This window comes from Cyprinus carpio, chromosome B3, assembly GCF_018340385.1.
Source record: "Cyprinus carpio isolate SPL01 chromosome B3, ASM1834038v1, whole genome shotgun sequence".
Lineage (NCBI taxonomy): Eukaryota > Metazoa > Chordata > Actinopteri > Cypriniformes > Cyprinidae > Cyprinus > Cyprinus carpio.
In genome coordinates, this window is record NC_056599.1 from 28,474,031 (window position 1) to 28,498,820 (window position 24,790).

The following is a 24,790-nucleotide window of genomic DNA, read 5'->3' on the forward strand; positions in this document are numbered from 1 at the left end:
TAAGTGGGTTAGGCTGTGTGCATCTGATGCATTCTGGGCCTGATATAGGCTCTGCACACAAAGCAAGACAGAGAGAAAGAGGCTGGAGTGCTGGATGAAAATTAGCTTTCCTTGGCCCCTTGAGATCCAGAGATGCGAGGTACATGCACACACGTACACTTCAGTTGTAAATTAAGTGGCATACTTGTTTAAACTTGCTCAGACTTGTGCCAGATTCACATACACAACAAAAAGAGGATGGCACTACTGTTTATAAGACACTAAGATACCCACTGACTGCTCTTCCACTGACCCTGAACATGATCAACAGCCCAGCAGAAAACACTTCTGTGTGTCCAACAGGAATATATTTAGGGAGACAGTCCTTTATGTAACCAGGTCCGCTGCACACTCACATATTAAGTGCCTGACTGGGGAAAAAAGCATAGGAAATTGACATGACATTTTAAGTGGTGAAAGGAGTTTCCTTGTGACATGTTATGATACTGAGTGTTAAAGGAATAGTTCATCCAACAATGGATCCTCTGCAGTGAATGGGTGCCGTCAGAATGAGAGTCCAAACAGCTGTTAAAAACATTACAATAATTCAGAAGTAATCCACACGACTCCAGTCCATCTTTTAGCATCTTGTGAAGCAAAAAGCTGAGTGTTTGTAAGAAACAAATCCATAATTTCTGATGTTTTTTTTTTTTTTTTTTAATCAGCTTTTATCATTCTCATTCTGACGGCACCCATTCACTGCAGAGGATCCATTGGTGAGCAAGTGATGTAATTCTAAATTTTTCCAGTGAGGAACTAAACATTCCCATCTGAAGGGGGGGTAAACTTTAAGCAAATTTTAATTTTTGGGTGACCCATCCCTTTTAAAAAATAATCTGCTTATGAAGGGGATTATTATACATCACACATCACTGTTTCTGGGACCAAACGCTCCTTCAGATCCAAAAAGGAGTCACCTAACAATCACTCAAAAAAATTCAACCACATAGAAATGCAGTAGAAACACTTAAAACAACCCTAACATAATACTGTACCATCATGTCTACAAATATATATATATAAAATTGTCACAACAGAAGACCATTAAAATGGACATCCATCAAAATATAATATAATATATCATATATAGATAAAAGAAAACCTTATATACAAAAATCACAACAGAAGACCATTAAAATGGACATCCATCAAAAGAAAACCTTCAACATCGTGAATAACCACAATAAAATGTATACTTTGTATTATACATTTACATAAAATTGCAACCTGTGATTCTGATATAACATCCCTGTAATCGCATTATGCAAAGTTGTTGCTTTTCCTGGGATTATGTGCAAAACAGTGAAGTATTACAATAATATAGATGGTAATGAGAGCACATTTAAGTGGATTAAAAAATGTTTCTCTTTCTTCTTTTTTCTTTCTTTCTTTTTTCTTGTATTTGGTATTTTTGTTTATCTACAAATGTATGCAACATCTGCATGTAGGAAACTCAATAACATATTTATTTATGCTTCTTTGTTTTCAGGGCTTTATAATGAAACCCTTATATACCAGGAACCGATGCTACATGCCACAAGGTACAACTGGCTTTACAAACAACAAACCAAACAGACTTTACAAGAAATAACACTGAAAAAAAAAAACTGTTCAGAAGGTCATAACCCCATTGTGTGAAAGTAAACACCGACGGACAGCAGGAATGCGGTAACCTCCTGTGGTTAGTAATGGCCATTTCTTGTAGTTCCAAAATTTTCTTGTGACTACAAAATAATATAATTATGTGGTTTTTCGGTGCTAAATAAAACAACACAAAATGCTAACGTGTAGTAACGTGACACACGTGCTCAGTCTCGTGGTATTTGTCTCCCCCTGCTGGTAAAAGCGGGACAGCGCTGTCCGATGGAACCCGTCTGTGGATGATGGTTGTCAATAATGGTTGGGTTTAGGATCTGAGCGAAATACAGAATACAGAAGTATTTAGAATCTCTGAGTACGAATTCAATTCCTGACCAAAACTGACTGTTTTTTAAAAGGAGGCTTAAGACCACACCACTGTCTTAAAACACAATATGATAGCCCATTTAAAGAAGCTGAGAACTCACAATGACGATTAAAAAATAAATAACATAATAAATAATTAAATATATATATATTGCATTCGTGTACAAACCTGAAAAATGTACAACGTGTACAACAATGAAAAATCTACAGTACCGACATTCAACAGCAGATGGCGGCATTACATAAATGGGAAAAAAAAAAAAAAAAAAAAGTCTTGCAGATGCAAACTTGCATTGAAATCTTCTTTGACAGAAACGTACATGTAAATTAAGACCGTTGAAAAGTTTAAAAGCCATGGAACCAAAACGTAACCTTTTTAACATGCTGTTAAAAAAGTAAAATAATACAATGATACAATTTAAACATTTTATATTAATTAGATATAAACATAGAAGGTGCTGTATACATAAAAGGTGTATAAATCATGTACATATACGTGACCATAATAGTGCAAGTGCCATCATGTTGTAAAAATATTATTTATAGTATTATTAATAATCATAATTAATATTTAATAATTACATATAAAAATTATTATTAATGAAATTATATATAGTCTACTGATTTGCCAATTATTTGAAGAAAAAAAAAATGAAAAAATTTAAATAAATATTCCAAAGAAAACAGAACTGAGAACTTTTTCTTTTTTACTTTTTTAAATGTATGTGCACAGTATTATTCTCAGTAATAACATACATTGTTAATTCAACTAAAAATATAGCAGTTCAATGTCTCACAAAATAAAACCACATCCCTACATTTTTATCAATTTACTGTTTTAATTAAAAATAAATAAATAAATAAATACAAATTCTTGAGTGTCATGGTTCGAGGACGCTAAAATGATCACACCAAAAAGCCAAAATGTGCTGAAAAAGCAATAAAAAACTAATCAAAGATAGACAAAAAGGTTTTCAGATGCCTCATGCTGTTCTTTGGCAAATCACCATTTTCCAAGAGATTCAGGTAGTCTGGTTAATAAGGTGACCTCGCCTGAACTTTCTTAACACTCAGAAGCTAACACAAAACATTAAAGCATTTTTTACACTAATATTTAGAATCAGAAATATCATTTTTAATGTAAAATATGAATTTAAAAACAATTAATAGAGACTGCACTCACAACTTGCAATGAAACCTCTTCCCAATGAAATATTTTGGAACACAATGTAGCTATTCACTATAGAAAAACTGTGACTTTCTGACATTTTATTAAATTGCACTACTGTTCCAACGAGTGGCTTTTAATTTAATGCCATTTTCTTGATATTTTTCATGACCTAGGGAACCCCATGGATGGGCGACTCATTGATGTGTTAAATCACATCGTTAAAACAATTTCCATATACGAGCCGGGGGGTCGACTAATTTACACCATGCCCAAACCACAGTAGGAAGGCAAGGCAAGCACATCGTGTCATTATAAATCAAGGCTACTGAGTCAAGAGGGGTGAGCCTCGGCGCGTGGAGTCACCGTGGGAACCGGAGACTGACAGGGCAGGGGAGGGGACTGTCTCCCTGCACGCGCGTCCACTCAGAGGCTCTGAATCATTATCAGGCGGCGGATGGTGCTCGTCAGGCGCTGGGACAGAGCTGACAGTGCTGAGGATGGAGGGACAGTGCAGCCGCTGTAAGATCGTGGTGGTGGGTGACACTCAGTGCGGGAAGACGGCGCTGCTGCATGTGTTCGCCAAGGACAGCTACCCAGAGGTGAACGCATCATGCTATTTATCATCCATACCTATCTTACCGTTAAAAGAAAAACAGGAAATAAGTTACTAAATATGATGAACGGAGTGATGATGACAATAGTCAGAGTGTGTGTAAGAGTAGAATGACAGTATGCCTGTTTTGAATCAATGAACGTAGGTTGCATTAAAAGTTGTGTGATTTCAGTTCGAGTTCAGTAAACTGCATGCTTGTCTCTTAGGGACTGGTCGCACTAGAGTGCAAATGGACGGAGGCGTTCACTGCACGAGACGCTGAAACTTGGCACGGAGGCGTTCACTGCACGAGACGCTGAAGTGAGACTGCCAGGAACCAGGGTGCGAATTAAGATGGTCTCAAAAAAGATATGAATAAAAAACACATTTACATATTATTTTTCAACCGTGTTTTCATATAACATGCTGCAAAACTATAAAAGTTATAGCTATAGGCTTTTACAAGTTAGGGCCATATGCAAATTATAAAATTATAAACGTTTCAAATTTGACTAGACCAGGTTTTTTTGCAATTGTTTTAAATAATAATAAAAATATATATATCTGTAAATTGTAATAATAACTAGCGCACTCTTAACACCGTGTCTACACCAGACGCGACACAGCGACTGTTGAACATCATTTGAAATTGGTGTCAGCACGACATAAATAGAACGCGGAATCAGTTTACTGTCTGGGATGAATTTGCGCGCGCCGCATCCAGTGTAGACAGCATCGCGATTATAATGAGTTCTATTGATAGCGTTCAGTCACGTGACCGGCTCGAAGACCTAGAGGGCAAAACATCCATAGAACTGCAGCACAAAACTATCAATTTTCCATCTGTTTCACAGCCGCAAATATTTAGATCACCTCTCAAATGAATAAAAACAAAGGTATGTGAACAAAATGTAAGTTTTAGAAGATCAAATTCAGTAATCACTGTATTAATGATGCATAGTTTACATATGCAAGCAGATGAGGTCGAAATATGGTTCAGTGTTTTCCTTACAATGGTTTTCTATGGGAAAACATTTAACGTGAAACTTTGCACATTGTGTTTATATTCTGGGTTCATATGCTTGCCTGTCGGCGTTCCTATGAGTGTGTGACGTCACGTGAAAACTATCAATAGTAGGTGCGTTCGAGGTGAAGCACGGCTACAGACGGGAGATGGTCCTCACTGCAGAACACAAGATCCAGGGGGCGTGGTTGGATCCAGATCCAACTCCTCCCACCTTACATATACCTAAACCTACCTGTCTTCACCCCCTGATCCCTAAACCCACCCTTCTCCCCCCCAAACCTACCAATCTACACCCCCTAGATGTGGATCCAACCACACCCCCTGGATCTTGTGTTCTGGGACTACTGACAGACGGCGATCAACGAGAGTAGCCGCTCGCTGTGGGGGGCGGAGTTGAAAATAGACACCTCAAGCCGGACACTTTCTGCTCCCTTTAGGGACACTCACCCGGTGTTTGCATACATTATCACAGATGAAGTGAATTAAATGCAATATTAGTCAAATACACAGACATTTTAGAAACGTTTTCACATACTGCTTAATACAGCACCATATTTTCAAGAATAAAGTTCAACATATTCATATAGCTACTATTTAAATACTAATAAAGTGGGGGTATATGTGCTTTTATCAGTGTTGTATGATAAACGAGACTCAATACAACAGTGCGACTACAGTAAAAAAGCTTTTAACATTCTAAAAACAGATTTGTGGCCATTATTGAAAATGAAAAGGTACGAATAAACCCGAAACACACGTGATCCTTGTCATGCGGTGAATCTGGCCAATCGTGAAACAGCTGTGTCATCATCAGCACTCCTGCAGCCGCTCTGGAGAAACTCAAACTGCGGTGGCTGAGTCAGCCGGCTGCTCTCGAAACGCTCTCGCTGTACTCTGATGCCACACGTGACAGTCATGTGGCATCGGCGCCATCTCAAGTCGGACAAAATTTCTAACCGGCATGCACTGCTTCAAGTTAGATTGCGATCGGTTTGTGCGGTGCTGCATGAAGTCAAACTCACCTAGTATTTTGTGATACGGTGTTCAGAAATCACGTTCAAGGAGTGGGTAACCATAGCAACTACGCTATAATTAGTATCAAAGGTACAAGGATACAATGTAAACCGTAATTATTTAGGCCTATTGATTAATTATTTATAGCCTACACAGTGTTGGGGAGTAAAGGTCATTGCACACTGAGTCAGAAATTTTTGCATGTTAAAAAATAAATAAGACCTCATGTTGTGTCAATCACGTTTACACACTGTCTCCGAAACCTTCGTCCGTAATAAAAAAAATAAAAATAAAATCAGATCAGGTTCGATTTTCTGCGTTTTCACCTCCGTAGCAAGCATTTTGATAGGAAAGGACATCGAATACGAAATCCCCGCAAAAAAAAAATACATTTGAAAATTTCAGACTCAGTGTGCAAGGACCTTAAAGGGATACTCCACCGTAAAATGAAAATTTTGTCATTAAAGGTGGCATAACACACACAGTTTCACCCAGTCTCATGGTAATCTTGAGTACATATAGAGTAGTACTGCATCCTTCATATCTCCAAAAACTCTTTAGTTTTATCATATTTATAAAAGAAAAAAAGAGACACCTTTATGATTCTCTCCGGAAAAAGCCAAGCTCCTGGAGGCGTGCCTCGGGCGAAGCTAAAGAGTGACAAGCATTTGAGCGCAGAATGCCAACAAAACAGACATTTGATGCCGTTTCACTTACCGTCTGCAGTTCTGAATCATGACCGGGATCTTAGGACCACTCCATCTTACAGTATCAAACGGGCCTTGTTTATAAAACGTTCGTCAACAAACACACTTGTGAAACTCCATTGCTGTCCTGGAAAAACAAACTCGATCCATTGTTTACATAACACTGGGTTTTTCAGGAATCTGAACAAAGTTATCTCTCCCTTACAACCAAAAACACGCTTCTTTGCCACCAGATGAAGCTCGTTAATGGGGGCGATCTCGTACAAAAAGTATTCTCGTCGTTTCATAACGTTATGGTTAAATCACTGATGACAGATGGACTATTCTGACGATGCTTTTCATACTTTTCTGAACCTTGACACTGTTATTTACTTGGCAGTCTATGGGACAGTCACAAGCCTCCCAGTTTTCATCCAAAATATCCTAAATTGTGTTCCGAAGACGAACAAAGCATTTACGGGTTTGGAACGACATGGGGGCCATATGCAATCACAAGTGATTAATGACAAAATTTTCATTTTGGGGTGAAGTATCCCTTTAACTAGTTATATGTAGGCTAACTAAATTACGTGATTTGACATACTGATTTGATTGGTTTCTTTCATTCATTCCTTTCATAAATTTCATTGACTGCAACATGAGACACCAATGTTTCAGAAGTTTATACAGAATAGGAGACATGCTTATTCGATAACTGCTTTAGTTACTATCTGGATTTATACATATGCTTTATTTTTTTAAGATTCACTCCAAGGCATTGTTAGATGCCCGTGTTTCCTGTCATAACTATGCAAAGATTTGATTTCAAAAACAGTACAATAGCTAATAAACCATTTTTTGTTATGGTTTTAAATCAGTATTTAATCTCAGAATGATTTCAAAGTAAGCCTTATTTTGTGGTAGCTGTGCTTTACAATTAAATTGTAATCTTAATTCAAGTAATGGAGGATTTCAAAAATCACACTAATCAGTGTTGAGTACTGTAAGGTTAACTCTGCCTAGTTTACATGTTTGAAAATGATTGTTTGACAGTTGAAAACATTTCAATTCATACAAATTTAGAAAAGTAATCAAAAAGTAATCAAATGTAATCAGTTACATATCCTATGTAAAGTAATTGAAATTGTTACACTACTTAGCCTATTACATTTTAGATAGAGTAACTTGTAATCTGTAACATGAAACAACATTCCAAGCAACCAATCAGAATTGAGGGACAAGTTCACAGGAAATGTCCGTCTTAGCCTTACAACCAGAGTTAGGTTCTTTTACACCCTTCTTATTCAGTTATAATTTTATGGATATATTATCGGCAGGGTTAGGTTTAGGGGTAGGTATAGGGTTAGGTCTATGTTTTGGACAATAATGTTGATCCAGGATGAACAAAAATGGTTGATCTTACTTTTTAAAATCACGGCGACCGTGGACTAAGTATTATGATTTTTTGCATTGCAGAATTACATGCCCACAGTGTTTGAGAACTACACGGCCAGCTTTGAGATCGACAAGCAGCGCATCGAGCTGAACATGTGGGACACATCAGGTGAGATCCAGCTTGGCATCAAAATGAAACAGTTTCTCGGAATATCATGCTACATACTTCACATAATATTTCTGCAGTTTGTATACTGTACATAGTAAGCAAAATTGTATTCACCTATTTTTGAAAAATCTTACTTTTACCAAATGGTGCAATGTACCACAGGGGATATGGCTGTATACTATATCACTTGACATGAACAAGAAGTAATGTCAATGTGATTTTTAAGCTTTATCTTTGACTAATTATCAATTCACCCTGTCAAAACACATATTTAGATTGAAACGTTAAATGTGCATGAATCATTAACTCAAAACCATTATAATCCAAACTCTTATGTTGAAATTTCTTATGTTGAACACAAAAGAAGATATTTTACAAGCTTACAGTTGTTGGTCCCCTTTGACTTCTATAGTGGGGAAAGAAATACGGAAGGCAGTGGTCAGTGGGGACCATCAACTGTTTGATTACCAGCATTCTTCAAAATATCTTCTTTAATGTTCAACATTAGAAAGAAACTCATACAGGTTTGGAACGACATGAGGGTGAGTAAATGTCAAAATGTAAATTTTTGGGTGGACTATATAAACATGCTTGTAATGCAGTCAAATATAATGACAATGTACTCTCTCTCTCTCTCTCTCTCTCTCTCTCTCTCTCTCTCTCTCTATCTCTATATAGGCTTATTAGGCTATATCAAAATCCATATAAAATCAGGGCAGTATGCAAAAGGTAGTATACTAGTATTCCAGTCCAAACTTAGCCAGTGACTGTGAAGCATTGTGCTCTTTAGTGGCGTCAAACTGATTTGAACAGTCTGGGAGTGTAAATTTTGAAACCTCTTCATGGATAGATAAACAGATAGATGCAATTGCAAAAGTTCTACTGTAACAAATCCTGGTGCCAGTCTCGTCTATGCATGGACAAGGTTCATTCCTGTCCCTCCTGGCTGTTGACCGCTCCCATGGACCTGACCCCTTGTGAATTTGTATGAGAAAGACTAAACATGGCTTTTTGGTTTTCTGGAGTGACTCACAAGAGAATGTTGTTTCAGCAACATTTTCTCAAATATGTGATGTCTGAACTACAAAGAGTCAGGAAGCAGAACTCTGCTGCTTTGATTTAACAATACACAGTAGACAATGCAGGGCTTATGAATACAGAGTAGAATATGATCCTGTATTGCTCTTGAGTTGTGGTCTGTATCTGTGGGTGAGATCTCTAATATAAATGGCTTTGTGTGGATTCAAGCTTCTCATCTATAACGCAACAGACCAACAAGTTAGCCAGAACTCAAGTAATATTTTCAAAGCTGTGCATGCATGTTTAGACAGTGCTGTCAGTGTGGATTTTAGCACACTTGGTGTTAAGCTACACCACTGCTGACACACACTCATCCTGACACACACTTCAGGGGTTTCTCAGCGAGCGTGACCCATAAATCCCCACTCTAGGCCTCTGCATGTTTCCCCACCCTGCTATAAAAGTCCTTTATGGGAATTTCTTTTCTTGTCATCTCCATTTTTAAGTTCCTATGGGAATGTTTTCCTCTCCTGCTGTTGTTGTTGGTCTGTAGGGCTGTGCTGGGTCAAACTGTAACCCTGTTGAGAGTAAATCTTCGCTTTACTGTAAGTGCTCTAATAACACGGTCTGGGACACAAGAATCTGTTTCAGCGTGGACTGTGTGATAATAAAGTTCAGCTGGTTATGAACTTTATCACTGTTTAAAAATGTTGTCAGTAAGCCCTCTTGACATCAGCCAGGCCCCAAGCAGCTTTGTGTGCAAAAAGTATGTATTTACATCTATTTTATTGACCTATACAGTCATACCAAAGTTACCTAAAATGATTCAATCTGTAAATTGGTGGAACGAATTCAGATGAAATTTAATACGAACAGAACCAAAGTATTTAAATGCTTAACTGAAGCATTTCCCAACGTATGGCCACATACATTAAAAGGTGACCCTGGACCACAAAACCAGTCTTAAGTAGCACGGGTATATTTATAGCAATAGCCAACAATACATTGTATGGGTCAAAATGATTGATTTTTCTTTTATTAAGTAAAGATATTTTGTAGATTTCCTACCGTAAATATATCAAAACTCAATTTTTGATTAGTAATATGCATTGCTAAGAACTTCATTTGGACAACTTTAAAGGCAATTTTCTTAATATTTAGATTTTTTTTTTTCACCCTTATATTCCAGATTTTCAAATAGTTGTATCTTTGCCAAATATTGTGCTATATCCTAACAAACCATACACCAATGGAAAGCTTATTTATTCAGCTTTCAGGTGATGTATAAATCTGACTGGTTTTGTGCTCCAGCGTCATAAATGTGATTTCTGTATCAGTTGTGCCACCAAATGCATTTCAAAAACAACGGCTATGCTTGGAAATACATACTAGCATACTACTCTTGCTATTTCTGTAGTATTTATACACTGCAAATTTTCCATGCATAGAATACCAAGATGACCTTCTACATTTGAGAAAATGAGCAGTATACAACAGAGCTCACTGCATGAAAAACTGTATCCCACAATGCAATGAACTTGACTTGACCTTCCATCTCTAGCATGATGAACGAGCCAGACACAGAATCAGCTTTAAAATCTTTTTCTTGACAAATGTTAGTAGGTTTTTCAACCAAACCATTTTTTTCCCCCAATTGACAACTGGTTATTGTTGTCTTCAGCTGGGATAAAAGGAAGCATTTTTACATAAAAATAATTAGTTTTAAGTGCTAGAAAACTATATAAGCATATGAACAAATCTGTCCCTAGAAGTGAGCTAAGTCTGATTTAAAAATGTCACTTTAATAAATATATTTAAAAATATATGTACTATCAGTTTCCTATTTGTGATATTATTATTATTATTATTATTATTATTATATACAGTAAAATAATAAATATATTATTAATTAATAACAATGATAATACAGTTGTCTCTGAACATTAAGCCGAATTCTTTTTCGAAGGGTATTTATATGCACCAAACTAAAATGCATGTTTTAAGTAAAAATATGTACCTTTAAGATACTAATATGCATCTTCTTAGATCTAAATGAGGGTACCTTGCCAGTAATATTTCTGTAACATTTTTTTTGTGATAAAAGGAAGTATTTTGACATGAAAGCTACAAAAAGATGTAACTGTGGATAAATCTTAATTTGTCATAATGTCAAGATTTGTTGTGGATTTGTAATGAATGTGTGTGAAAGTTGACTTTGCAGTTGTAAAATGAAGAGCTGGATGAATGTTTTGGCTCAGCCATCTGGAGAACTAGGGCAACTAATGATTTGATGACTAATGAGAAATGAGTAATGAGAACGTTGAATGGTAATGAGAGGCTCCCTTTGTTTAACGGTGTGTGATTTGTTTGCTTTATGTTGTGTATGCTTTCTTCAGCATTTTCCTCAGAATTTTCAGTAATTTTTGAACTGTCCTTCAGTTTGTATAACCAAACAAACAACATGCTTACAGAAATCCACTTAGAAGAAAGTGTAGGCTATAATCATACAACGTCCATTGTATTCACATATCTGTCAATACAGTTTTTGTTTGTTTTGAGAGACTGAGAGTTGAGTTGAAAATGGTAATCGACAGCATGCTACATATGTTGCTGATAGAGCTTAAAGAAAAAATTAAAGGGGTCATATGACGTTGCTAAAAAAGAACATTATTTTGTGTATTTGGTGTAATGAAATGTGTTTATGTGGTTTAAGGTTCAAAAAACACATTATCTTCCACATACTGTACATTATTGTTTCTCCTCTATGCCCCGCCTTCTGAACTCATCGTTGTTTTTTTTACAAAGCTCATCGTTCTAAAAAAGCGAGGTGTGCTCTGATTGGCCAGCTATCCAGTGCATTGTGATTGGCGGAAATGCTTTAAGCGTGTGACAGAAATGTTACGCCCCTTGCCATACTGTGATGAAAAAAAACCCATTACAAACGAGGCATTTGTTGCATCCAGTGGGGACATAATTACGGATTATAATGACTTATACTGTGTTTTTATGTGTTGCGTTGCATCGCGCTATGTAAACATAAAACCATGTCTGCATTTGTGATCGGAGAAACAACAAACAACAATCGCTACTCTACACTGCTCAAAACTCACGTTTGAGTAGTCAGTGGCAAATCCTTTAAATATGAAAACATACTTACAGGCTATGAGTCAGCATTATTTGTCAGAACACCGGCATTGTAGGATACTCTCACAGGAAACAGTCCTCGTCCACACATCTGAATATTTGGTTTGAACTGTTCCGGAACAGTGTTGTAAATATAACTTAACCACAATATGTCAACATATTTTACTAATCTACAAATATGCTTAACAAGCATCACTTATAATAAGTGGACATGGCATCCCTTGAAGAGCACACTCTGTAAAGCAACTTTCCAAACATAAACAAAACACAGTGGCCCTGTCGACGGTGCTTTAGTTAAAATCGCTGGACATAATGAGTCTTTGGTCATTGTAATATTATAGGTCAAAAATAGCGAATACCAAATGCACGAGATGCAAAACACTACTGTGGTTACCACTGTGTCAGTCATCCTAGTTTTTAGTTCTGTTCTATACACACGAGACTGTAATTTTGGAGATTCACCTCCCATATTTAAATGTGGTTGAAACGCTACAGTGGGTATGTGGCCATTGATAATTCCTACACACTGGTAATGATATTTTAATGCAACATTTCAGTCATACAACCATCAGGCATTGTTTCTGCCAGCATAACATCCTTCATTTTAGTTTAACCTTTTCATGCATTGCCCTTAGGCTTGTTTAGATCTAGAAAAATGCAAACATAAACACATATTCACATCACACAGGTAATCACGCTGTCTCTCTGATGGGTCTTGATGAGGTGTCTGTCGATGTTTGTGTGAGCATATGTGTGTTGCTACTGAGCTAACTGACACTCTTGTGCTTACGGCTACATCTTCAACAATCTGTAATGACATCCCATAGAGTTCTGCTTCATCTACACACACACACACACACACACAAACAGCTGCACAGCTGGCGAGAGGTGAATCTAGGGACTGGAGGAGGAGAATGTTTACTGGCAAACATTCAGGTCAGCGTTTTATACAGACACACTGTTCTTAACAAGTCACAAATTATGTCTAGCACTACAGATGTAATCACAGTAATAATGTCTCGAAAATAAAACAAAGAAAACAACCGCCAAGAATTCTGTGGAGACATGTAACACCCATTGCAAACAAGACAGGAAAATTAATGTTTATTTTGTTTTTTTGTTTTTTTACATGGCGTGCATGTTTTTGGATTGGCAGAGGAGAGTGACCATAAATGAGAAGGACTTCAAATTATTAAATAGAAAAACAGACAAAAAAAGACAACAAGAGTTTTAAGAAAAGAGCACATACACATACAAATACACACAGGCTGAGATGTGGAGCAGCTGTACAGTAAACACTGTTTCTGTGTGTGTGTGTGTGTGTGTGTGTGTGTGTGTGTGTGTGTGTGTGTGTGTGTGTGTGTGTGTGTGTGTGTGTGTGTGTGTGTGTGTTTGGGTTTATTGAGCTATACCTTGGGGGCAAATCTGTCCAGAGAAGGAGCTAAATCTGGTATGAAACAAATTTGACAATGTCCCTTTGGGGCATATGTATGAAATATAATAATAATAATAATACATTATTATTATTATTATTTCAGACATTATTACATTAAATTTTATTACAATTTTACAAAAATAATTTGACATTTTGTTGTTATTATTACTCTTTGGTTAAAGAGATTTCCCCCTCCAAATGTGTCAATTATATTTTATATTAATATTACATTAAAATCATGGGCCAAGCCCGAAGGGCTGTAGCCCCTATTGTATCTGTATGTTTTATTATTATTAGGGGCCAAGCCCGAAGGGCTGTAGCCCCTATTGTATCTGTATGTTTTCTTTATTATTATTATTATTTTCGTCCAATGGGGGTCTATGGCAGCCCTATGAAAGGAACATAGGAAAATGATTAAATTTGGCACACTTGTAAAGATGACCATTATTAGTGATCTGACCAACTTTGGGGTCTGTAGGCCCAACTCTATAGCGCCACCAGCAGTCCAAATATTCAACATTCAAACGTTAATAACTCTTGAACCACTAATTCTATGAAAATAGAATTTAGTACACCTGAACATGCTCTTCATGGAGATTCCATTCCATGCCTTACATTAAGGCTCCGCCAATTACAGTAGCGGCCATTTTGAAAAGTACAGTATTCAGTCTAAACGCTACTCCTCCTTCAAAATTGATCCAATTCTTCTGAAATTTGGCTCATATGGTCTTTGGACTGAGCCGCACAGAAATGACTGAACAGATTTTTGATATTCATCTTTGTTCAAAAGTAATTATATTGTGAACTTAACGAGGCCGACCCAAAATCGGTTGAGATGCTGTATCTCGGCCAAACATTGATCAATCGATACCAAACTTGGTTCACTTCATCTACACCATAACCTGGGGGTCCACGCCAAATTTGGGAACAGCGCCACCTATGGGTGTTGAGATACCAAAAATGCACTTTTTTGCTTATAACTTCTGAACAATTCATCAGAAAATTATTATCTTGATGTCTATGGATTCTTTAGATCATTCCGAATCTGTGGATGTCAATTTTGTCGAGACCACCAGGACCACCCGTCCGCCATTTTGAAATTTGTCATAAATTGCGATATCTATTGGCTGACTGGACAAATCTGCACAAAAATGGGTAGGCGTCATCAACACCATGTGCCGGAGGTACCCCGGAAGTGTGAAGACAGCGCCACCTAGTGTTCAAGAGATATAATGATTCTTGCAAAACCCCTTATAACTTTTGAAATCGTTGATCGATTTTTGTTATTTTTATGTCTTTTCGTTCCCAAGGTTTATGCCGAATCAGATGATGTCTCATTTGTCATTTTCCAATATGGTGTCTGTCCGCCATATTGAATGGAATGAAAAACTGTTTTTTCGCTACTCCTCCCTGAAATCTTGTTCAATTTTGTTCAAAATTTTATCAGATGATATTCAGACCGAGCCGGACAGAAATGACTGAACAGATTTTTGATTTACACTTCCGTTCCCGACAAGTACATCTCTGAAGTTGACCGTGCCTGTGCTAGTTGATTTGTGCTAGTTAGCTTAGCATGCTAATTAGCTAACATGCTAAAACGTTTCTATTCATTCTAATGGGTGTCTTGATCTATCTGGTTAACTTTGAGCAACGTAACCAATTTTTAGCTTAGCATGCTAATCTGGCTCAAATGCTAATTCGGCTTTTGAGAGATCATTCTCACACCTTAACCTCGCTTCTGCGGATTGTCAAATGTGCGTCAACTAATGTGGCTCACTCTGCTAAGGCGCTGGTTCCAAACCCGTGAGGTCGTGGGTTCGAATCCCAGGGTGGTTAATGTTGCTTCTGTTCCAGTTGTTGGATTTTCTGTGTATGTTCACATTAAATTAAATATGTGCTTTTGGTCATTCTCGTCTGAAGGTCTGTTCGATTTCAAACTACTCTACTTCTGGACCGTTCTGTTGTCCCGACGCGCGTTCGGTTTTCTGGCATTTTTCTTCCTGCCGCTCCGCCCTGGGCTACAGCCCTTCAGGGCTTGGCCCCGGCATCGCTGCTTGCAGCTATATTTATTATTGTTGTTATTATTATTACATGGAATGCATGGAATACATAATAATACATGGAATGTATTACTATTTGTAATAATTGTAAATTCAATTTATATGTAAGGAATGAAAGGAAAATAATTCATACATAAAATAAATTATTATTATTAGATAGATAGATGATTCAATTAAATTTTATTACAATTTTTGTTGTTATTATTTCTACTCTCTCTCTCTCTCTATCTCTCACACACTCTCTCACTATCACTCTATATATATATATAATAAAAATGCGTGAATCATATTTTTGTGAAAGGGTAAAGGTGTACTTGTTTAGAGTATGGTTAGGGTTTTGGTGATTATTATGGGGTTTATGTAAAAATAAACAACTGAAGTATACGGTATGTTGTCACTTAAATAGCTAAGTAAACAAGTTTATTTTAGAAGCTGTTATATGGAGAACAGAATAAAGTGCTTCTGTGTCCCTGTGGACTAGCACACTCAACTTGGCAACAAATAACAAACAGGCAATATGACGACAGAAAATGCATTTTTTCATTCCAGTCTGTCTCTCTGAACACTTTTATTAGTTTCATCTTATCCTTATTTGCACTCTCATCTAGGAAATTAGATTTGACCATCTTTCCCTGGCTGTGGTTGACAGACCTGCCAGAGGAGATTGTGGGACATGCAGCTCAAAAGGTGGCTCCTGAGGCCAGCCCATAATAACTGATAGCTTTGATCAGTGCTTCAAACACTCATTGTCAGTGTCACACTTCCTCTCTCTCTTTCCCTCCCTATCGCTCTCTGTCTATGTCTGGATTTGTGTCCTCACTCGAGGGAAGGACAGAAGAGTGAGAGATGAATGCAAAGTTCAACAGGAGAGACAGAGAGTATGCCAAATTTAGACAGTGGCATTTCACAACCCCATTCAAAGTACTGAGTACATAATATGAATTTTCTATATGTATCCAAAAATATTATGAGCTCACCTTGACCATCTTCTATTTTCAACAACATAAATGAACTGAAACTGATTGCACTGCCAAACAAATTAGCCAGTATTACACAAAATCAAATTAATATTATGGGTTTAATTTCTGTGATTATGACAATTAAACATGCAATTCAGTGAGAGGTCATGTGACAACAACAGCATGATACTGTACTAATATGCTACTGAAATAGAAATGTATTATAGAAATGTAGTATAGTTAACTAAAACCATAGAAAACATTTTTGATAACTGGAAAAAAATTTTTTTAATTAAGATATAAACCTTATTTTATTTCAGCCTGTTTTCATTTAGTTACTTTTTCCACTTAATGTTCTATATATACTATATGTTTTAAAGTACTATATACTAGAATTACTAAATGTTAACTAAAATTAAAAGTTAAAATTAAAAAGGAAAATATAAAAATAATAATGTATTCAAAATATTAATAAAAAATATAATAGTATCTCAATGATACTAAAATAACACTGGTGATGACCTCATCACTTTGCATTAATGGTGTCCAGTTATTATCTTGGAAATAGAACACATTAAAATTGCACTGAGACATTAAAAATCTCTGGTGTATTATTTTTGGTTCATTTCCATACACTGGAAATGTAAGAATCAAGTTGGACACATTGTGGGGAAACACGAGCACTTCTGAACAAACACTGAACTGAGCTGAGTTATGACTCGGTTGTGTTTTTAGAGCTGTCTTACAGAAGCATTTGGTTTTGTTTGCATCGAGTCCTGTTTATTACTGTGAAGCTGCTTTGAAACAATCTGTATTGCATAAAGCGCTATAGAAATAAAGGTGACTGTACTTGACTAAGCCCTGGGACAAGAGTGGCTTAGAAAATTCACAATGTGTACAGTATACAGTGTACATACTTTATTCTGCAGAAATAGTATGAATGCTAATGTTAAAAATGCTATTCTGAACACAGCCAAAGAGGAAGAATTTACTGTGCTGGAATTAAACTGACCTCTCCTTCCTGTTCAGGCACTCTAGAAACATCAGTCTTTTGTATCATCTGCACTGCTGTATGACCCACTGTACATCATTTGTATGTTACACAGCATTCGCAAGCGCCATTAGCAGTGTTTCCTCTTTGAACATCAGCTTTATCGTAATGAAGCCTTTTCATCCTGACCCCTCACTGTGCTTGTGTTCTGCAGGGTCCTCGTATTATGATAACGTGCGGCCCCTGGCGTATCCAGACTGTGATGCTGTGCTCATTTGTTTTGATATCAGCAGACCAGAGACGCTGGACAGCATCCCTAAGAAGGTCAGAATCTCCTCTTATTTCCTTTTTTCTTTTCTCTTATCTTAAAAAAAGAGAAGTGTCAGTATATACTTGAAACAGTGCATGTTGGAATGACCTTATAAGCTGTAGTTGTAAACACACACATACTTGCAGTATTAGTCTCTTGCTGTGAAAACACAATGTAATTGTCGACTAATAGAAGTATTTGTTTGTGGGTGTTTAGCACTGGGAGGATGACGGCATTGTGGATTTACACAAAAACACAACCTAAACACAGATGCCAACAATTATGTGGTGATGAGGGTGTGAGCCTAGCGCTGAAGGGTTTCAATGGGTTTTTTGATTTGAAGTCTTTTGAGTATATGTCTGGTGAGAAAAAGATTTTCAGATGATATAGGAAAAAGAGTGGGCAATATTATGAATTATTCCATGGTCTGTCTGAATACTGGATTCTGATTGGCTGGCAGGTATGCAGTAAAACCGTTTAATGCACAGGTAGTTCCAAGTCAGTTTAATCACCGTTCCATATTAATGCACTGCTTTAATTGACGCACACAAACACACACACAGAGCGAGAGAGAGGGTAGGAGATCACAGATTGCACATAAACTTGTTGTCAATGCTTCTCCGCGATTTGTATTAATAAAATAGCCTAGATACTAGATCGCTATATTATATTACATTATAGGTGTAAAATCGCTGTTTTTGAAGTAATGAATTGTCTGTAGAGAGAGACGCAGCATACAGGTAACGCACACACAACTATCTCTCTCTCTAGAGCGATCAAACGATAATTAATTAATTAATTAATTCAAATAAAATTGATTTTACCGTAATATTTATTACCGCTTTATAGGGCTTGAACTGTTAAATGCACACTTGTTTGTGTCAAAATACCTGTCTTTGCAAGTATCCTTGTAAACATAGTAATTTGTGTGTCATGCCTCATTCAGACTGTCAGCCCAAATCTGATTTTTGTGCAAATCTGATTGAAATCCAATCATATTTATATGACGGCAACGGCATCAAACTACATAATATCCGATTTTTGCAATCCGTTTCGAGCACATTCATATGTGGTTTGAATTTCCTATTCAAATCACATTCCTGGAAATCCATTTCAGTCAGATCATATTTAGGGTGCTTTTTCATGTTTTCACACCATGTAAAACATAAACACATAGGACATTTCATAGAAAACATGCTGAACGTCTTTGCCGAAACAAGCTTGTGTTGTTGCAAACTGCAAGTCAAGCAAAAAAGGACAATTTGATCTGGGCAGCTCCTAAAGTGACAGCAGTCTAATATTCCTGCTGTCTGTCATTCATGTAAGTCAAACAACAAAAAGAGAACATTTCTCAACGCTCTTAACTAAATCACTTTTATTACTTTAATAAGAAGAAATCTATATTTAATTTACACAATGAAGAATATGCAGTGTTTTTATATAATCAATGTATGTAGCATTATTTATTTGTTCTACTATAATTTTTTGTCCTATTGCTTGTAATTAGTTTCTTATTCGTATTTAATTGCTGACTGTTTACTTGTTTTTAGTGAGCTCAGGGTTTTTTATTATTAATTATTTATTATTAATTAGGGCTAGTATTAGTTTTTTGAGATATTGCTGGTATTCTGAAATTTCTATGGAATCAAAATTGTTGATATTATAAAGACCTTATTTAAAGCAAAAATAACCATTGTGATATATATCGTTACCATGAAAAAAAAATTACTTATATTGTGATAAGATTTTGGTCATATCGCCTACTCCTAGTAAGTTTTATAATTTTTTTTTTAAAGAAATTAATGCTTTTATTCAGTAAGCATGCATCAAATTGACCAAAAGTGACAGTTTCCATTTACATTTTTTTTTTTTTTTTTTTTTAAAACAATTTTACAAAAGATTTTTATTTCTATTTTTTTCTATTTGAACTTTCTGTTCACCAAATTAAATGTATCACAAATATTACGCAGCACAAAGGTTGCCGACAATGATAACAAAAAATGTGACACTAGAACTGAAGTAATGATCCTGGAAATTTACCTTTGTATCACAGGAATAAATAACATTTTAAAATACATTAAAATAGAAAACAGTTATTTTAAATAGTAATACTATTTCAAAATATTACTGTTTATATTGTATTTTGAATCAAATAAATGTAGCCTTTGTGAGCATGAGTCTTTAAAAAAACAACATAAAAAAAGTCTTACAGAACCTAAACATTTGAAAAAATATAACTTTTTTTAATTATAAAAGAGTGATTTAATTTTGATGTAATTATACCAAAATTTCTCCAAAAGCCTTTAATTTGCATCACTGTTCATCTGCTAACCCTTGTTACAGCAGACACACTGAATGTCTTTACACCAATGACTTCAGCATCTCACCTCTGAGGGCCACAGAGGCAGAGCTAAAGGCCATTGTGGAATGTTGAGAGGCAGGCGGTGACTTCCAATTGGCCAGTTAACGGTGGCATTTAAGGTTAAAGATCACAGCACTGTCTGATGGATGGCTGAACACATTCAGAACCTGTAAAATGGAGCCATAGCTGAGATAGCTGAACCTTTGCAGGGGCTGGTGAACAACACACAACACATGCACCATTCTCCCACACACAAAACTGTCTGTATAACTGGCTTTGGATGGTTCTGCATTAGCAGGAATGTTCCTGAAAGGGTCTTACCAGGGTCATTTTAAGCTATGCTGATGTGAAAGGAGATTTAAAGCTGTTGTTGTTTACTACGCTGTATAGCTAATTGGTTAAAAACTGTTGTAAATATTGTGCAATTTGATTTAGATGTACATGAGTGTGCGTGTTTGTAAGTAATCATACAATTACTGGTCAAATTGCTTCCCTAATTCTCTCTCAGATGTATGCACAACTACATTATGCACTCATTATGTGCACATAAACAACAAGGAGCAAAAGCAATGTGCCACAGAATCACTGTATCACAGCATAAACAACTATTGCAAGTATCGACTATAAAGTGAAATAAAATATTTAAATGTTACTCCCAAAATTTAGCTATTGCATGCATTGTTAGAAGCTGAGTAAAGAAGGAAGAAAGGAACAGTTGAAACAGTAATATTGCAAAATATTAATACAATTTAAAAGAACAGTTATTTGAATAAAATTTATTCCTGTGGCAAAGCTGAATTTTCAGCATCATTACTCCATTCTTCAGTGTCACATGATCCTTTTGAACGGTAGTGTAGATCAGTAGGCAGGATGGATTGATTTTATCTAACATGACTTACATATGACAGATTCTTTCTTTCCTTCTTTCAGTGGCAGGTGGAGGCTCAAGAGTATTGTCCAAATGCAAAGTTGGTGCTGGTTGGCTGTAAGTTGGATATGAGAACAGATGTCAGCACCTTACGAGAACTGTCCAAACAGAGACTCATACCTGTCACTCATGAACAGGTGAGCGTACATACACTCTCACACACACAGGGGACTTGAAACATGAAGAGAAAAGAGAGATTGTGTTAGGAGGACATTAGTGTTTATTCAGCTGCTGCTACACAAACATGAGAACAAAGACACATAGTACATACCTTTACATAGTCTGGAAATCTGCTAGCAAGTTAACAGTACAAATATACCTAATAGACTTTCAATTTGAGAACAAAAAATAGGTGTGCAAACTGTTAAAATCATTTAGGGGCATGTTTTTGTTTGTTTTATTAAGATTAAGCCCTGCCTTCATCAATGGCTATATGAAAATACTGTTTTAAAATATTTTTAGATAGAAGTATAGCATCTTACACATACTGCAGTTGACTGATGGCACAGTTTAAAAATGTCATGTCAGCTGCTCTTATATTGTGTTTGAAACCATTTTTTAAGCGTGCACAGGCACTAAAAGAATGCTCTATAATTACACACAGAAACTGAACTACAGAGAGAGAGCAGTAGAAAATGTTCCCTCTATTACGTCAATGCTGAGCGGGTCAACTCGCTGTAGCAACATTTCATTATAAAACACCTAGTTCTCCCTATAATTCTGCTCTGTAATGAGAAGAATATACGTCACTTCACATAAAAATGGTGCAATTCTGTGTCCCGCTACTTTTATTTTTAAAGCATTAGAGGCACAGATTACATGTTTTTGTTGTGAGGCCTATTAGATATGTTCATGTACTTTCACTGACCTTTTGTTGTAGAAAAAAATTACATTTTAGCAGAGTTTCATGTATTATTTGTGCACCCTTTTCGAGAAAAAAAACAACTGACATGAACAAAAAGCGCAAGAAGGGAGGGGATGAAAAACAGTTGAGTGGCATGTTTATTTTTGCTTTGACATTTGGTTCAGCTTTTACTGTAATTCATATGAACACCCAAAAAGAGTTTCCATTAAAGAGCGTGAGAGAGAAAGGAGTGACAAGGAAATTGAGAAATGAGAACATAAATTCTCTCTGATAATTCTGACACAGTACATTTAAGCTGACTTGTTTCTTTCCATCTGTCAGGGGAGTTTACGAGCACGCGAGCTGGGTGCAGTTGCATATGTGGAATGTTCGTCCCGAATGTGCGTAAACAGTGTCCGAGACGTCTTTCACATCACCACACTGGTGTCCGTCAGACGTGAGGCCATCCCGAGCCTCAAGAGAAGCTCCTCGCGCCGTGCTCTCAAGCGCATATCTAATCAGCCTCTACCGCCAGTCAGCTCACAAGCCACGCCCCTTGAACCCACGCCGACCCTCAGGGAGGACAGAGCCAAGAGCTGCACAATCATGTAGACTAATGCACACACAGTCACAGTGGTGTGTGTGTGTGTGTGTGAATGAAGAGACTGAACAAAAAAAAGACTGTATTTATGGGAGAGTCATATTGTCCCATATATGGCCCATGGGATTGTACAGCTGTGTGAATACATTATACAGAGGAGTTCTATTTATTAACTTCAAGTTTGCTTTTATTTTTATCATTGTGGTATTGCTTAGCTGACCTAAGTGTCACAAACTGTGTAAAGCAAATGCAAAAAGAATAAAAAAAGGGGTTGGATATTTTTGTGTGGACAGCTTCAATTTACCTTTACTGAAAAGACACTTCTTTTTGGTTTTGTTTTTCAGTCTCATGCTTTAATTTTCTCTCTTGGGTCACACTTCTCTAGAGATCACAGATCTGTAGCAAGCTCATTTGTGTGGAACTAAATCCCTGGAATTCTAGAGTTCTGAGAATCTTTCCCCAGCTTTAGCCATGATTAGCGTTAGCAGAACAAAGACATCTGTGACTTCTGCTGTTCGCTGCTTTACATGTGTGACAGCACCATCAGTCATGCTCCGTGACGTTACAAAGACTTCATTCACACTATAGTGAAACACCAACGCAAGTGCTGTCTAAGGATAGACGTGGTATATTTTTGTGAGGCAGAATTTCTGAAGTTAATGTGGGAAGTTGGAGTTTTCTAGGTTACATCAAAGGGATAGTTGGCCAAAAAATGAGAATTCTGTCATTATTTAATCACCCTCATGTCATTCCAAACCTGTATGACTTTCACTGTATGGATTAAAGAGCACAAGGACATTTTTCAGTGTATTTACTTCTGTGATCCACAAAAGAAAGTGAAGTCATGCAGGTTTGGAATGACATGGGGGTGAGTAAATGAGTAAATTTGACAAATTTCAGTGGTGGGTGAACTATCCCTTTGAACTATGTTTATTGCAATAGAAAATAAATTCAACATGTCATTCAGTTTGTAAAAACAAGCTCTTTACAGTAAGGTTTACTCATTTTGAACAATGCAGTGACAATGACAGTTCACTGGGGTAAAACATTACACTGTATTAATATTAAAATACACAGTTTCAAAATACTAGTGAATTTGTAAAGAATGTGGGAGGATTTCGATATAAGCCAAGAGGAGACTGATTTTCCTTTGCTAAAGTAAGGAAACTTTGCTTCTTTTGATCCTGTTAACAAACGTTGGTTTTCACGAGACTCACCGGCCCAATGCTGCCCTCATACGTCATCCTCCCGGAACTGCTTCTGTGTACAACTGTTGGCGCAAGCTAGATTAAAGTGATTATTACGTTTTGAATATGGATATTTTTCTTACAAAAATGCATCGATTCGCTACAAGAGGCCTTTGTTCACCCCCCGGAGCCGTGTGAGACACTTTTTTTTTAATTATAGAAAGGCGCTTTTAAAAATACACTTCTTTTGGACTGAAGCGCTGCAACACCTGCTGAGTGCCATTAAACAGCTTGAGAAAAAGATCAAAGACAATTTTTTAATATAACTCCGACTGGATTCATCTGAAAGAAGAAAGTCATATACACCTAAAATGCCTTGAGGATGAGTAATTTATGGACTACTTTTCATTTTTGGGTGAACTAACCCTTTAAGGGAGCATAACATTTTCTTAATGACTGTTTCAGTTCAATAAGACATGAAAGAGAGCTTAGTTTAGTACTCACATGCTGTGTGACAGCCGTTTTCTGTGCGTGCGCTCTGGATGTGTGCGCTTAGAAAACCATATATATATTAGAAATTTAAACTTATACGGCATTAAAAAGCCTGATTTCAGCCCAATAGACATAATAATCAAAACCAAACGTGTTTTTAGCAAAGTATCAGAGGTAGGCTAATGGCTGTAAAGCCACGGCCCTATTCTGGAAAAGGGGTCGGGGAGCAGCAGCTCATTTGCATTTAAAGAGACATACACGAAAACATGTTTCTGCTTCCACTAAAAATAGGCTTTTTCAAAACAATATATTTACAATCTGGGGTATTTTGAGCTGAAGCATCCCAGACACATCCTAGGGACACCTGAAACTTATATTACATTTTGTAAAAAGGAGCAA

At 36.6% G+C, this 24,790-nt stretch overlaps 1 protein-coding gene across 1 annotated transcript; it reads left to right on the forward strand.

Annotated features, from left to right (window-relative positions):
• Window positions 1-3,498: 3,498 nt before the first annotated feature.
• On the forward strand, window positions 3,499-23,926 carry rnd2 (Rho family GTPase 2). Its single transcript, XM_042720614.1, has 5 exons — window positions 3,499-3,774; window positions 7,971-8,058; window positions 17,882-17,991; window positions 21,270-21,404; window positions 22,454-23,926. The coding sequence occupies exons 1-5, from the start codon at window positions 3,673-3,675 to the stop codon at window positions 22,721-22,723; spliced, it is 705 nt and encodes a 234-aa protein (XP_042576548.1). The 5' UTR covers window positions 3,499-3,672; the 3' UTR covers window positions 22,724-23,926.
• Window positions 23,927-24,790: the final 864 nt, after the last annotated feature.